Here is a 13,453-nt window from a genome sequence, read left to right on the forward strand (position 1 = left end):
GGTGCCAATCATCCCAGCTAATCGTAGAGGCATTTCCTGATTCTCTACAAGATGGCATTGCAGTGGAAATGCCGGAGCTAGCCACAACAGTAGGAACAAGTCTCCCTGTTTGAACTACGATGACGAAACCGTACTGGTATATGGAGCAGGCAATGGATTGACGGGCCTGCTGGCTAGTGATCCATGGTAGAGATGGCCCAATCTCTGTCTGCCAGCAGAGCTTGCCCCAGGCTCCTCCACAGCATGGAGGCACATTCTCTTTGCTGTCATTCGGCCCCACAATGCACCGCGTTTCCCCAGAGCGCACTGCACGACAACAGCAAAGCAAAACCAGCGTAGAATATCACCACTGAGGAGAGAAGCCATTTCTCTTCAGCTCCATTAAAATAAAATACCACAGCGGTAGTGTTGGCAAAACATCACACTCGCCGCAGTGGAGCCTAACAGGACAGCATGCTTATTATCTGTGGGAGACTTAAATTTCAACGGGGCTTTGTCTCCATAGCAATTCGCGCCATTCATTTATCAGTAGGTGCCTTCTTTAAAGGGCTGGAGAGAACAGAATTAGACATCCTTATTTTGTTACCTTGAGAATACACAACAGAAAGCTGACTCTCAAGAATACTAAGAATGTGCGTTTGTTTATTTTAATTGGCACACTCTTAAAATTCAAAGCACTCTCAGACCCGGCTGGAGTGAGTTTTAACCTCAGGTGATATGAAGGAGAAGCAGTGGCAGGCCTATTTTCTAACAGACCTTATTCTAAAACCTTGAAGTCATACTGTTCCAACAGAATACCGTAAATAAACAACATTTCATACTTCAGAGAACATCATTACTTCTATCTTAAATAATGCCCTTGAGGTACTAAATGCACTTGGTGAAATTAGTATTAAAGTAGACATGCTCTGTGATTTATTATTTCGTTTTTCTCTGTCAATAAGCTCTGGAACTTCATGAAATACACCTAAAGCACCTTTACCATAAGAAGTTGTGGTTTTATTTAGATCATACAACTCAATGCATTCTCCTCCAAGCCTCACTCTTTCAAATATGTATTATAAATAATTATTCTCTCAAATTAAGCACCTTAGGTAAGAAATGTGCAAATGAAGTCATCGCCTTTCTGTGGCAATTCAATTTCACAATCTGCTTTTTTTTTGAGCTTTCATAATTAAGACGTATCTGTATTAATTGGGTATGTAATATTGCCGGCAGGCTGTTGCATCTCCAAAGAAGTTAGTCAACAGCCGTTTCTGGAGCCTCAGTCGGTCCAGGATGTAAATGTAGGATATCCCGGTAAAATCTGATAACCCTCCTTTAAGTCATGACTGCCATTTCCATTACTTAAAACATTAAATCTGACACCTCTGAGGGGGTTTGGAGGGGGGCACAGTACAGTTTATTTTCCTCGGGTCAACTTTCGGCGCGTTATCGTCTCGCTTTTCAGTGCGTAGCGCTCACGGGACTTACAGTTGTCTTCCGCGTCATTCCCTATCACCTGATCCCCCCGCCATGCTCCGGTTGAGCAGATGAAACCGGAGCATGAATCTTTCATCAGTGTAATATCGCCACGAGAGCCTAAGCGACAGCCGTACAATGGTCCAATGTTGTATTACAGCTGCTGAATATTCATGAGCGCCCGCCGCCCCCGCAGTGCCTCCCATGCAGATGGAATTCAGCCGGAGCCGAGCGCCACGCTCAAACCGCTCCCTTTCCCCAAAGTTTTTCTCTTTTTTTTTTGCGGAACGTGGAATTGATGTGAAACCCGGCGTGTCTCAATAATTCAGCCTCTTGCTCCGCGGCCTCCGTCGGCAGGGCTCGGCGGTCATGTTTTATTCAGCGGATTTGGTGGACGACGGGAAATGATCTGTCCGTCCTCGCGGCTCCCCGCCCCCCCCGCTCCTCTCCCCGTCGCTGCGGAACTCAGACAAAGTGGACGGGGACCGGGACGGGGACGGGGGGAGGGGCTCCGACGTGCATTTTCTCCCGCCGCTCGCCCCGACGTCGGCCCTCGGCTGACAGGAGGCGGGATCGATGCTGTGTGAAATGAATGCCGTTGTGACACGCGATAAGGCGCGAACAACAGCGCCGCCCCGCACTTACCCTTCACCTCTGGGAGCGAGCTGCAGCGGCAGTTTATTCAAAAGATATTCGGCTAGGAGTTTTCAAACGCTTAAGAGCCGAGGCTGGCTGAATACTGATTTCCTGTCTCATTATTTATGTAAAGGGGCACAATGTACAGAGCTTAGAACGGCGCTAACCCCTCCTCGCATTCGCAGGGGCCACATATTTCGATGCAAAATTTAGTCAACGGAGTTTCAGCTTAGAGTGCTCAGCACAGAAAAGTCTGCCTCAAGCAAACTGAAGGGTAATGTGTTCTTATTCGCTGTCTAATCATTATGATTTTTGTAGCACCGTGGATCGTAAGACACCAACAAAAATCTGACCGTGCGCCACTTGAATGCAAGTATAGGCTCACGTTTTTAAACTTGAACCCCAGATCTGCCAGTCTGTTGTTTAATGGTGTCTGGTAATACCTGGGCAGAGAGTAGGGACCCTCCATAACTCATTCTTCGGTTTAACACTCCGTCTTTGTCTAAGATTGGAGATATTGATTTATGTCTGAGAGTGCTTTTAACCTCTCCCACATGTCACGCGCTTTCTTGCTCCGTGGATACTTTCTATCTGAAATCCCACACTAGAAACACGCCACTGAAGGATTCCCCGTTATATCCTACATGTCTTGCCGTGTGATTTATGAGCCAACCGAATTTTCAATGCGCATCACAGACGTGAGAAGGGAAATCATGATCCGTTAACCGACAGCCATGGGTAGAATCATCAAGCAACGCGATTGGCTGCGATGCTTCATTTGGCGTTCCTCGGGGGCTGACATTTTGATTGATGAGTTAAAAGAGGCTTCTACCTTCTCAGGTGTGGTCAGCTTCATGAAGGGAGAAATTTACAGAGAGGTTTTTTTTGGGGGGTGTAGGGGAGGGGATGGTGTGTGTGGGGGGGGGGGGGGTGTTGGTTGCAGAGTTCATTAGTGGTGTGAGTTTAGACACAAAGGCTACTGGTGGAGCAGGAACGATCATTACAATGGCAACCCCAGTATGGGTCGCGTTGCCTTAATTCAATTCCCTGTGATTAAGAAATAAACCCTCGGTACACACTGCAGAACATCTGTGCTGAGTCTCCAAGCTGCCGCGCCTGCATAATTACACCGCCATTACCCCACTGCGCACTGCTTTACTGTATTATTCCCAGGGCCATTACAAGCACAGGGCCGTTACTCTCGGAAATGAAGCAGAACTGGATGACGCAGGGGCCGTTCTTTTCCCTCCATTCATTCCGGGGGGGGGTTCTGATGGAAGATTTGGGAGAGAATTCACTCTGAGGGTCAAAGGTCAACATTTAGAATGCAAAGTGGAAAAAAATAATAAAATCGCACCTTATCTGTGGTCTATAGGCACAGCAGAGAAATCCTTGGCCCCTTAAGAAGGTCGGAATACAATCGTCTCTCTTGGCTGGCAGCGTACACCTTTACCCAGAGAGCAAATGAAATCCATCTGGGGCCCCATGTCAATTGCAGTCGGGGGAATTAGTTCTCCAAGTGTTCCTTATCGGTCAGCCTGTACGTTCCCTCTCGCATGCTCTGTCTCTCCTGCAGTAATGAGTATCCACCCAATTTAGTTCCTTGTTTCTCCCAAGGAAGTAAATCCTCCTCTGCCCTTTGGATCAGAGAGCTCACAGCTCCCTGGCTGCCCGCCCACGACCTCCACTGGCAGTAAATGTATTCATTTTCTCCCCAAGTAAACCGGCTTCTAGCACATCTCTTTCTCTGAGTCTACGGGATAAGAGCTCTTACTCCTCTCCTCTCCTCTCTTCCAGCGGCTCCCAAAGGCCCCAAACTCCAGATGACCCCCAGCAGGGCGAAGGTTGGGGACACGGTGCGAATCGCCGTTGAAGGATTCCAGGTAGGATCCACTGGGGTAAGCGGATGAGGGGTGAGATTTGAAAGCGGGGCTTTGTCTGGCCGGGATGCGGAGAGCTGCCTGTGGTCCCAGTGATTTAGTCTATAGTGACCATTCTTAGGAAATTGGGAATATACAGAATGAGCCTGCCTGATCCATGGCCAACCATATAAATGACAGCTACAGACGGAAAGGGTTTGCCTCCGGGTACTCTGGTTTCCTCTCACAGTGCAAAGACACAGTAGGTTAATTGAGAAATCTAAATTGCTCGTTGGTATAAGTGTGTGAGTGAAAGGTGTGTGTGCCCTGCGATGAATTGGCAACCTGTCCAGGGTGTATTCCTGCCGCTGGCCCATTGCATGCTGGGATCATGCGTTTCTAACTCCCCCCCAAAACCACAACCCCCCACTCCACACCCCATGACCCTGACCAGAAAGAGTTGGTTAGATGATGGATGGACAGAAAAGCTGTATGGTGAAAACTAGCACTTGCACACAGATTACAATTTCAGGAATGTGTCATTATAAGCATGAAATCTCATGTGATAAGTCAGCCATTTTAAGCAACTAAAAGCTGCTGACGGGCAAGTCAGAGGCTCTCACATATACAGTATACAGTGTTTTTGGCTGGGAAACATTCATAGTTTTTTACACCTCTTCTGTGGGGAACAGGAAGTAAAAAAAGAGACTGAGAAGAGAAACTGGATGTTTGTGTTTCTTCGCGCCGTCTGCGACTCTCTCTCAGGGTTTTTGACACGCGGAGCCGAACTCAGCGGCTGCGTATCCGTCTTTGAGTCGCGCGTAAGCCGTCTCCTGTCAGCCGGTCAGTGACCGCATACACCTGCGTGGAGGTTTTCTGCCCGTGCCAATAAGCCAAGCGGGGAGATTGCCTGTGCGTAGCTATCGGCAAAGTCATAAAAAATACAGCGTAGAAGAAATAAGCCGCCCGACACAAACAGGTCAGGTGCGAGCCCCCTGTCACTGTGACGGAAACGATACGGCAGCAGAGGTCACGGAAGCTGCCCAGGTGCGAAGTGGATTGTTCTAATCCTGATGGGACTCGGATGAACCAGAACGCAAATCCTGTTTGTTATTTTGTGCGGGTTCGCAACAAACAGGGAGGTGAGCCACGCTGTTTTGCTTGCTTATTCTATTTTTTATTTTTTGATGGTAAGCTATGTGAAAGGCAGTGATCAAAGGCCCTGCTGTCGCCCATGCTGATGAACAGGCAGACTCGCACTATGCGTTCTGACACGGCTTTACGAGTACTTGAAGTTCATCTTCGATTACCGTTAAGAACGGTAACTATAAACAGGCCTGGCTAACATGGAGCTAATTTGGACCGTCGCAGTTCGAATGCATAGACATTTAAGGCAGATTCCTCTCATCCTTTGGCCCTGTTTCAAATTTAGATCAGATTGTAGTAGTTTTGATGAACAAATACATTGCATTGTGTTTTCATTGAGAAGACAGTAAAATATATCCCCTTGGGTCATTTTTTGTGTCTAAATCTGTCTTGCAGTGTCAAACGTTTGGCTTGCAGCTTAATGGCGAGCTATTACATTTAATCCCCCTCGTTTGGATTCAATGGTTCAAATAAAAATTTAGAAAAGAAGGAAAAATGTGTGTTTTTTTTCACTGAGCAGCTTAATTACACTCTCATAGCCTGATGGGGGATATATGAAAAGACTGGATCTATCTGACCACTTAGCTTGTGATCTTGCCGTGACCCGGTGCAGTGAATCTGCGTCCAATCAGAAAAACTCATTCCACTGCTGTCATAAGGTGAATGTGGAAGCACGTCGCCATGCAGCAGCACTGACATTTCATGTCGGTTTCCGAAAGGTCACATGGACGGCGCCCCCCCACCCACACCCTTCAGGCAGGTGTCAGTCAAGTGACACAGGCCATGTCTCAACTTATCTAGGGGAAAAGTTGCAATCTTGAGAAAGGCTTATACCATTTTTGTTTGCAATATTTTTTCTCTCACTCATTCTCACCTACAAGCTGATTGATAAACTGAACGGACACATTCAAGCTAGAAACCCACTTGGGTGACCATTTCGTGCAGTTGCATCATGAATTTTCTTTTTAACATGCATTTAGACACACACACACACACAAACACAAAAAACACTCCCAGCTCACTGTGACCTTTCCTGCAAAATACATCAATCTCCCAGACTTAGAGTCACAGATGAACAATGGTGCTTCCTGGCCAGATTCACACCAACCAGAGGAGAATAATACAAAATTATTTTAGAATGTGTGAAGTGTCAATTCATTATAGTTATTTTCTGTTATTTTTGAATAACTTATAAATTCTCATTGCGTATCATAACTCTCCAGCAGCTTAAAAAAGACTGGCCAGTGAACTGCTTTCCCAATGTGAATGTTCAAAATGAGCTTGTGGACTGCATTTATATAGCGCTTTTATCCAAAGCGCTTTACAATTGATGCCTCTCATTCGCCAGAGCAGTTAGAGGTTAGGGGTTAGGTGTCTTGCTCAAGGACACTTCGACATGCCCAGGGCGGGGTTTGAACCGGCAACCCTCCGACTGCCAGACAATCGGTCTTACCTCCTGAGCTATATCGCCCCTTGTCCAGCAGGTGGAACTGTTGGAAATTGACAGGGGTAGTGAGAAGAGGGCCTCTTCTATACAGGGATAAGCCTGCAAGTCCAAGGCCTTCTGTCAAACCTAATGTACCAAGTGCAGGGATCTGGACTATGTGAAGCTCAATGAAAGTGCTTCACTTAAAATCAGTTCAAAGTTCTGCTGCAGAATGGAGTCATTTTGTTTTATCTGCAATTCACCTTACACCTGAATGTACAAGAAAAGATGTGTATCAGTGTGTGTTGAGTAGGTAATGCTGGGCTTACAAGACACAATTTTAAGCAGGATTTAGCTGTCTGGGACAAATTATTGGAGGTCGCAGACAAATTCCGCAAACCGGACCCTTGTCTGCCACCGCAGGTCATGTAAACAAGTCAGAGACTTGCAATCAGGACCCGATCTCTCAGTCTCAGACAAGCCCCAGACCGCCCGATATTTCTAAACTTGTTTCTTTTTCTCGGCGCCAAATCTGCACTGCTCTTGTAGTTTGAGCTGTGTGAAGAGCTTTACGACTGGTGATCAACAACAAGCCATGTGGAGGAAGCCGGAAAAAAACAGCAGACTAATGGCATCATAGCCTTGAAAAAACACAGCGCCCTGCATTCTTCATTGACGCACAAGATGGAAGGGAGGCTGGCAGCAACATGACTGCTTTTTTGGCGAGACAACAGATTTGGCACGATCAGACAGAGCAGCAGCAGAACGCTTGCGTATTTAATGTGTGAAATATCGGACGTTGATAAGAGACCAGAGCTCGATCAGCCTCAGCTTTAGAAATGTCTTTTTTTTAAATGTACCGTGACGTGTGTTAAGTGTGTGCAGTGCTATGTCTGCGATACAAAAATGTACAGGATAGAATGTTGGGTAGTCTAAGCTGTACAGCGATCTTAGATTTTGCTGGTTGTGTAGTCAGATTCCAGCATTAGTCACTTTCATACAGACTCCTGAGTTTTTTTCTCCTTCGTTACAAACCTGATTGACAACCCCGCCCCATCTCCCTCCCCAACCTTCTCCAGAACGAGGTGTTTCCCGAGCCCCTCTTCACTTGGACGCGCGTGGGGGGGCGTCTCCTGGACGGGAGTTTGGAACGGGACGGGTATGAGCTGGTTCTGGAGCGGGTGCCAGCCGAACTTAACGGATCCATGTACCGCTGCACGGCTCAGAACCCCCTCGGCTCCACAGACACCCACACACGCCTAATTGTGTTTGGTGAGTTTGAATTCAATCAACGTGAACCATTCGCTTTTCTTACTACAGAGAATTAGTGTAGAGGGTGACTTGAATGTCTTAAGAAATTCAGTTCAGCTAGTTGTGCAATCACTGAAAATAAAAGAAAAAATAACGCTTGGCTTTATTTAATTGACATTGCCTTCCCTTTTAGATAACTCAGTGGTTTTGACTGAGGCCTTGCAATAATTACAGCCCTTGTACAAATGAATGGATTGAGTGCTTGTAGAAATTAAAAGTATTAAGCTTTGGTGTAAAGTCAAAAAAAGAAAGTGAATATATTTGTGCCAAAGTTTTGCAGTTCTAAAGAAGGGGAAAAAAGGAAAGTCAGCATTTCTCAGAGGGTTCATAAGTAGTTTGTGCGACGGGTTCCCTATCGTATCAGAGCATTGCTCTCCACAATGAAGTGGGAATTAATTTAGCTGCATTTTCCTCAATGAATAATTCATGCAAACTAAGTGCATGATTAATAAGTTATAGTATTATTAAATTGCTCTATAAATCTTCACAAGGGTAGATGGGAGAGAGGAACGTGACTGTGGTTCATGCGACCAGAATATCCAACCTTCTTCAGCCGTGGACAAATCACATGGCTGTACTCAGTAATGACCGCTGTTGAGCGCTTCAGTGGTATTTAAGACTAGCATAACTCTTTTCTTTGAGCTCCTACATAATTTGTTTCCAGTACATTTGTCTCCATTGAAAGACATTTTTGGAACAGGACTATTTTAGATGAGGGTTATTCTTTTTTTTTTTTTATTTAAAAAGGAGGAAATTCAGAATGTGAGTGATTACTTTGTTGTTGTTGATGTAACCGGAGTTACTGATTCCAATACTACATTATGAAGTCCAGTAACTTTTGCATTAGTTTTTTTTTTTTTATATGTTGCATATGACTTAATTCTGCTATATATACCTGTTTAATGTACACATGCACTAAATTTAAATTTGGTAATTGGCAGACCTACCCTCTCTACCCTGAAGGGTTTTTAGAAATCGACATTAACATCAGAACTCCATATTAATGCCCATAATTTTGGCTGAGATGTTGGATGTCAGGTGTCCACATACTCTTGGCTGTGTAGTGTATGAGTAAACACCCCCGTGCAGCTCTCTGCCGTTCTTCCCCAGGAGCAGTGAACCTCCGACTGTTTGTCTCAGTCTGGGGCTAAAGCAGATTTTGCTCACGGGTTGGAAAAGCAAACAATAATGATACGGCAGCACCACCCCCCAGTGTGCTGTGTTCCTGCCCCCAGCGCTACAGCACAGTGATTAGGGAGCTCCACTTGCAACCGCATGGTTCTTTGTTCTCAACCCATATGAGGTGCAGGTGTTCCTTTGAGCATGTTACCTGAATTTATTCTGTAAGCATCCATCTGCATAAATGGATAACATGTCACGACTGTAAGCTGCATGAGATAACATAATAAAGCCAGCCTAAGTAGCTCATCTGGTCTGGGAAACATGCCTCTGTTTATATCCAATCAAACAAGCTGGGACCCCCATGCTGGGAAGAACACTCACAAACAAATCTCATCTGCATAGATGGAAAACAGGATTGCCTGCAGCTCCGGCTCTGACCAGTGCAGACTCAAGAAGGCAGCGCTGCAGAGGCTGACTCCTGTGTGTCGCAGGAATCTGCACAACTTCCAGAAGTCTAAGAATGACGTGTCATTCTTCTTGTCTTTTTGTTGCCATTCTTTTTGTCTATGTCTCTTTCTCTGTCATGTTCTATATTTACGTCTGCCTGCCTTTTCCTCCACAGAAAATCCCAGTATGATGAAGCACACTCAAAATCAGAACAGTAAGTATGGACTTTCAGGAGGGAGGAGAGCAGGGTTACTCATGAATGGACACCTTGAGACCTTGAGGTGACCTTGAAACAGCCTAAATGTGTTGATGGGCTGACTGCAGACTAGTGAAAGGGCGGTTTGTGCCATTTCCTCTGAATGCAGGAAAAGCTCATTGATCTATTACAGGTGCAGAGAGAAGAGGTGCTGCTAATTAAATCAGCTGGTGCGACTGGGTGCCGCCGCCACATAAGAAGTGTTATAACATTAACGCCATGTTTGCTTGGTGAGGCTCGTTGTTTGGGGCTCAGCATGTTAGAACAATGAACCCTTTCACAGTCTCAGAGGTTGCACCTCCTCTATTATATTCTGCCAAACAGGACCTGCAGTATGTCCCCAGGACCACAGTGTTGCAGTGATGTATCGCGGCTGTTCCATATGGTTCATTGCTATTCATTTGCTTCGGTTTCTCAGTCTCGAGTGTAGCCACGAAGGAATCTTTCTCTCTCTGTCGTTCTCTCTTTCTCTTTATTCATCTCTCCCCTAATCGTTCTCACTCTTCCTCCTCCTCCTTTCTCACTGCATCTTGCTTACTTTCTCCCTTTTAATAGCTTTCTGCCTTTCTGTGTATTTTTTTTCTTTATTTTTGTCCCTCCACCCCGTGTGCTCCCTCTCTCTCACACACACTCTCTCATGCTCTCTCTCTTCTCTCTCTCACTCCCCTAGTCTCATTCAGTTTTGCTGTCTCTTCCTATTTTTCCTTTTCTCTCTGCCTCAGTCTCCGTGGATACATATTTGAATATGCAAATGTCTACCATAGCTTTGGAGCAGGTGGAGAACAGCAGGAGGTGGTTTCAGTATAGAGGCGGGATCTCCAGCATTCCGCACACACTCTCTATCTACCAATCAGTGCGGAGCACTGTTCTTGTGCTCGTCCTACCAGCAGCCCTAGGAAAATGAGAGAAATCTGGTGGTCGCTACCTTTTTGTTCCCATTATTCTACATGATTGGATAATTAAATATAATACATATTACATATTATTCATGTGGCGACCAATCCTCAAACTCAAAATTATTTTCCCAAAAAATGCTCATGATCCCAAAAACATTTCATAAATTAGAAGAGATGAAGGATATATGCGCTATATTTGATTATGTGTTTTGGCACTGTTTTTACTGTGTTTGCACAAGGGACTCTGATCATGTAGAACAAAAATGGGAGGGGTTGGTTATCGCTCAAACTCATGAATACAACACAGAGAAAACCTTGGGCTGTTATCTTGTATGTATTCCTGCATCACCAAGTGGTTGATGGAGCCACTGTTTAGACCCACATGTCAAGCAGCCATTCAATGAATTACATCAAATCATCTCAGTTAATCACTTAATCGCCACATGATCTGGCATGTGAGAGGAATGACAGCAAAATGTCTGTTGACAGTTATCATGTTAAAAATGTCCACCGAGAGCAAAACGTTGGCGGAAAGCGTTGATTTATAATTAGCAACCTGCTCTACAATATATATACAAAAATATTGTTTTTAAGGCAAGCTGTTCACAGCAGGGACATAAATAAGAACAGACAGCTCTGAATGTAGTATTTAAGCAATGGAAAACGTCTGGTCTGGTCGTTAAATTTAATAGGAACTGCCAGTTCATTTACTGTCTCTTTTGTGTATTAATGTTGATGCGTGAAAACCTGCTTGTGGTTAGATTGGCATTGACAGAATTCATAACAGCTGACAAGTAGCATTTGACCTCCTGTGTTAAACTGGGAAATAACTTTTTCAACTATATCCATTTGGCATATTCTTTAGTGTAACTGATACATAGGAGTAGTTGACCAACTGGTTCTCTGCGAGTTCATGAAAATCTGTCTGTTGACTGAGTCACTGGCATCTGAGAGAGGGTGTGTCCATGCATGTGCATACATATCTGCAAGCATGTGACTGTGTGTGTGCGTGTGTGTGTGTGTGTTTGCGTGTGTGTGTGTAGTAATGAGAGTGCCACTGTTTGTTGCCGCTGTAGACGCTGCCTCCCACAAGGACGTTCTGGGACTGATCGTGACCGTGCTGATTCTCACAGTGACTGTGGAGCTAACGTGAGCCTCTGAAGCTCGCGCTCTGCCTGCCCTCCTCCGGTCCGTCTGTCCACCCGTCTGTCCACCAGGAAGCAGTACCTTCACCAGGGAGCATTCCCTATTTGTTTTCTGGACAAAATGAAAAACAAGACAGAAGATAAAATGACATACAAGAAGGCAACAACAAAAAACACCTGCCCTCCCCTGTTTGTCTACTTGTCACACGTCTGCCTGTCTATCAATAAAATCCGATGTTTGAGAAAGGAAAAGTAAAAACTCTGGGCTTGGTTTAATTCCTTCAGACATAACCATGTTTGTTTTTGTACAGTCATCTTTGGAATGGTGTGGGCAGGCCCACCATTTTATCTCCCAAAATCCCACGGAGTCTCATATTGGCCCACTTATATTTCTATGCACCTCCCAGTTGGCAACAAGGCAGCCCTTCTAGAACATTTGTCCGGTCATATCTTCTTTCTTCTTGTTTTAGTATTTCTTCCTTTTCCCCCTTTTTTTAAAAGTGACTATGTTGGAGGAAACAAGAGGACTCTTTTCAGTGCTGTGAAACTGGTGTCACTTTCCCAGTTAGAAGAACAGAGGACCCCCACCACCCCAACCGCCTTTTTAAATGTATTTTTGTGTACATCCCTGTAAATATATAAATTGATATAAAGGTTCAGCTTAGAGTGTTGGGCAGAGTGACAGTTTTGCCTCACAAATTTTCACAATTTCTGCTTGAACTGTATCGGCTCTTTCCTATGACTTCAAGAAACTCAACTTAGATCAAGAATAAACACTGAGTGCTGGTTTCCTAGACATGGAGTAAGCCTAGTCCTAGACAAAAAGAAACAAATCAATGAAGATCTCCATTGAAAAAAGGTTTTAGTTTAGGACTAGGCTTAATGTCTGGGAAAGCAGCCCTAAAATACTAGCTTTTCATTACTATAATTTAATTGTATTCAATAAATTATATCTGCTGTATGGCAGGTTTTAATCAAAAGCTGTTGTCTGCATTTCAGGGTCATGGTGCATGAGACGTCTGACAATTATTTCTCATTTCTCATAATCCATGTGGGTGGGCCACATTCAGCTGACCTGTAGTCCCATGTTTCATCTGTTACATATTATAGTAAGTGACCTGCGTTGTGTACAAGTTCCTTTTCCTGGCAAAATGTATCGCAAGTTCCATGTTTAGACGCCATTTTGATTTCAGCTGAGTGTAAACAGGGTGTTATTTTTTTTACCAGCAGTATTAAAATGGGGATTATGAATTTAATCTCGTGCACAGATGTCCTCTTTCAGAAAACATACTGCCCACATCACACCTGTGAGGCAAAAAAAAACCCAAAGGAGAAATAAATGAATAAAAATCCAGTATGAAAAAACGCACAATGATTCAATTTCACACTTTTGTGACACTGTGACACCGCTCTCATCAACTTGAGTGTGTTATCAAATATCAGTAGCACTACGTTCGTCTGAATATTAAATATTGATATAAAATATGGAGTATTGTTTTGAGTTATTCCACTGTACGTGTCTTGTGTCACTCTGCTCATGTCATCTTCCTGACAGTGTGTAACAGTTCCCACATACTTAATCTTGTGTGTCCTTTTTCTATAATGGAGCATTACAGATACACACTGTGGTTTAACATCAACAAAATGGCACCTCATCTTACCCATATTTTTAAATATTCTCTATATCACGTATCACAAAGCAAGATTGGTAGGCAGACTCAAATGAGGTCCATTCAAATTAATATGGA

General features: G+C 44.5%; 1 protein-coding gene across 2 annotated transcripts in view; it reads left to right on the forward strand.

The window, feature by feature from the left end:
• LOC135237907 (immunoglobulin superfamily member 21-like) overlaps positions 1-12,961 on the forward strand; it is a 240,079-nt gene extending 227,118 nt beyond the window's left edge. For both annotated transcript variants that reach the window (XM_064305459.1, XM_064305458.1), the window contains 4 exons: positions 3,895-3,995; positions 7,608-7,800; positions 9,584-9,622; positions 11,637-12,961. In XM_064305459.1, the coding sequence (XP_064161529.1) occupies positions 3,895-3,995; positions 7,608-7,800; positions 9,584-9,622; positions 11,637-11,713 (410 nt within the window). In that variant the 3' untranslated portion in view covers positions 11,714-12,961. The remainder of the gene's footprint in view (positions 1-3,894; positions 3,996-7,607; positions 7,801-9,583; positions 9,623-11,636) is intronic.
• Positions 12,962-13,453: the final 492 nt, after the last annotated feature.

Source organism: Anguilla rostrata, chromosome 13 (assembly GCF_018555375.3).
Source record: "Anguilla rostrata isolate EN2019 chromosome 13, ASM1855537v3, whole genome shotgun sequence".
Lineage (NCBI taxonomy): Eukaryota > Metazoa > Chordata > Actinopteri > Anguilliformes > Anguillidae > Anguilla > Anguilla rostrata.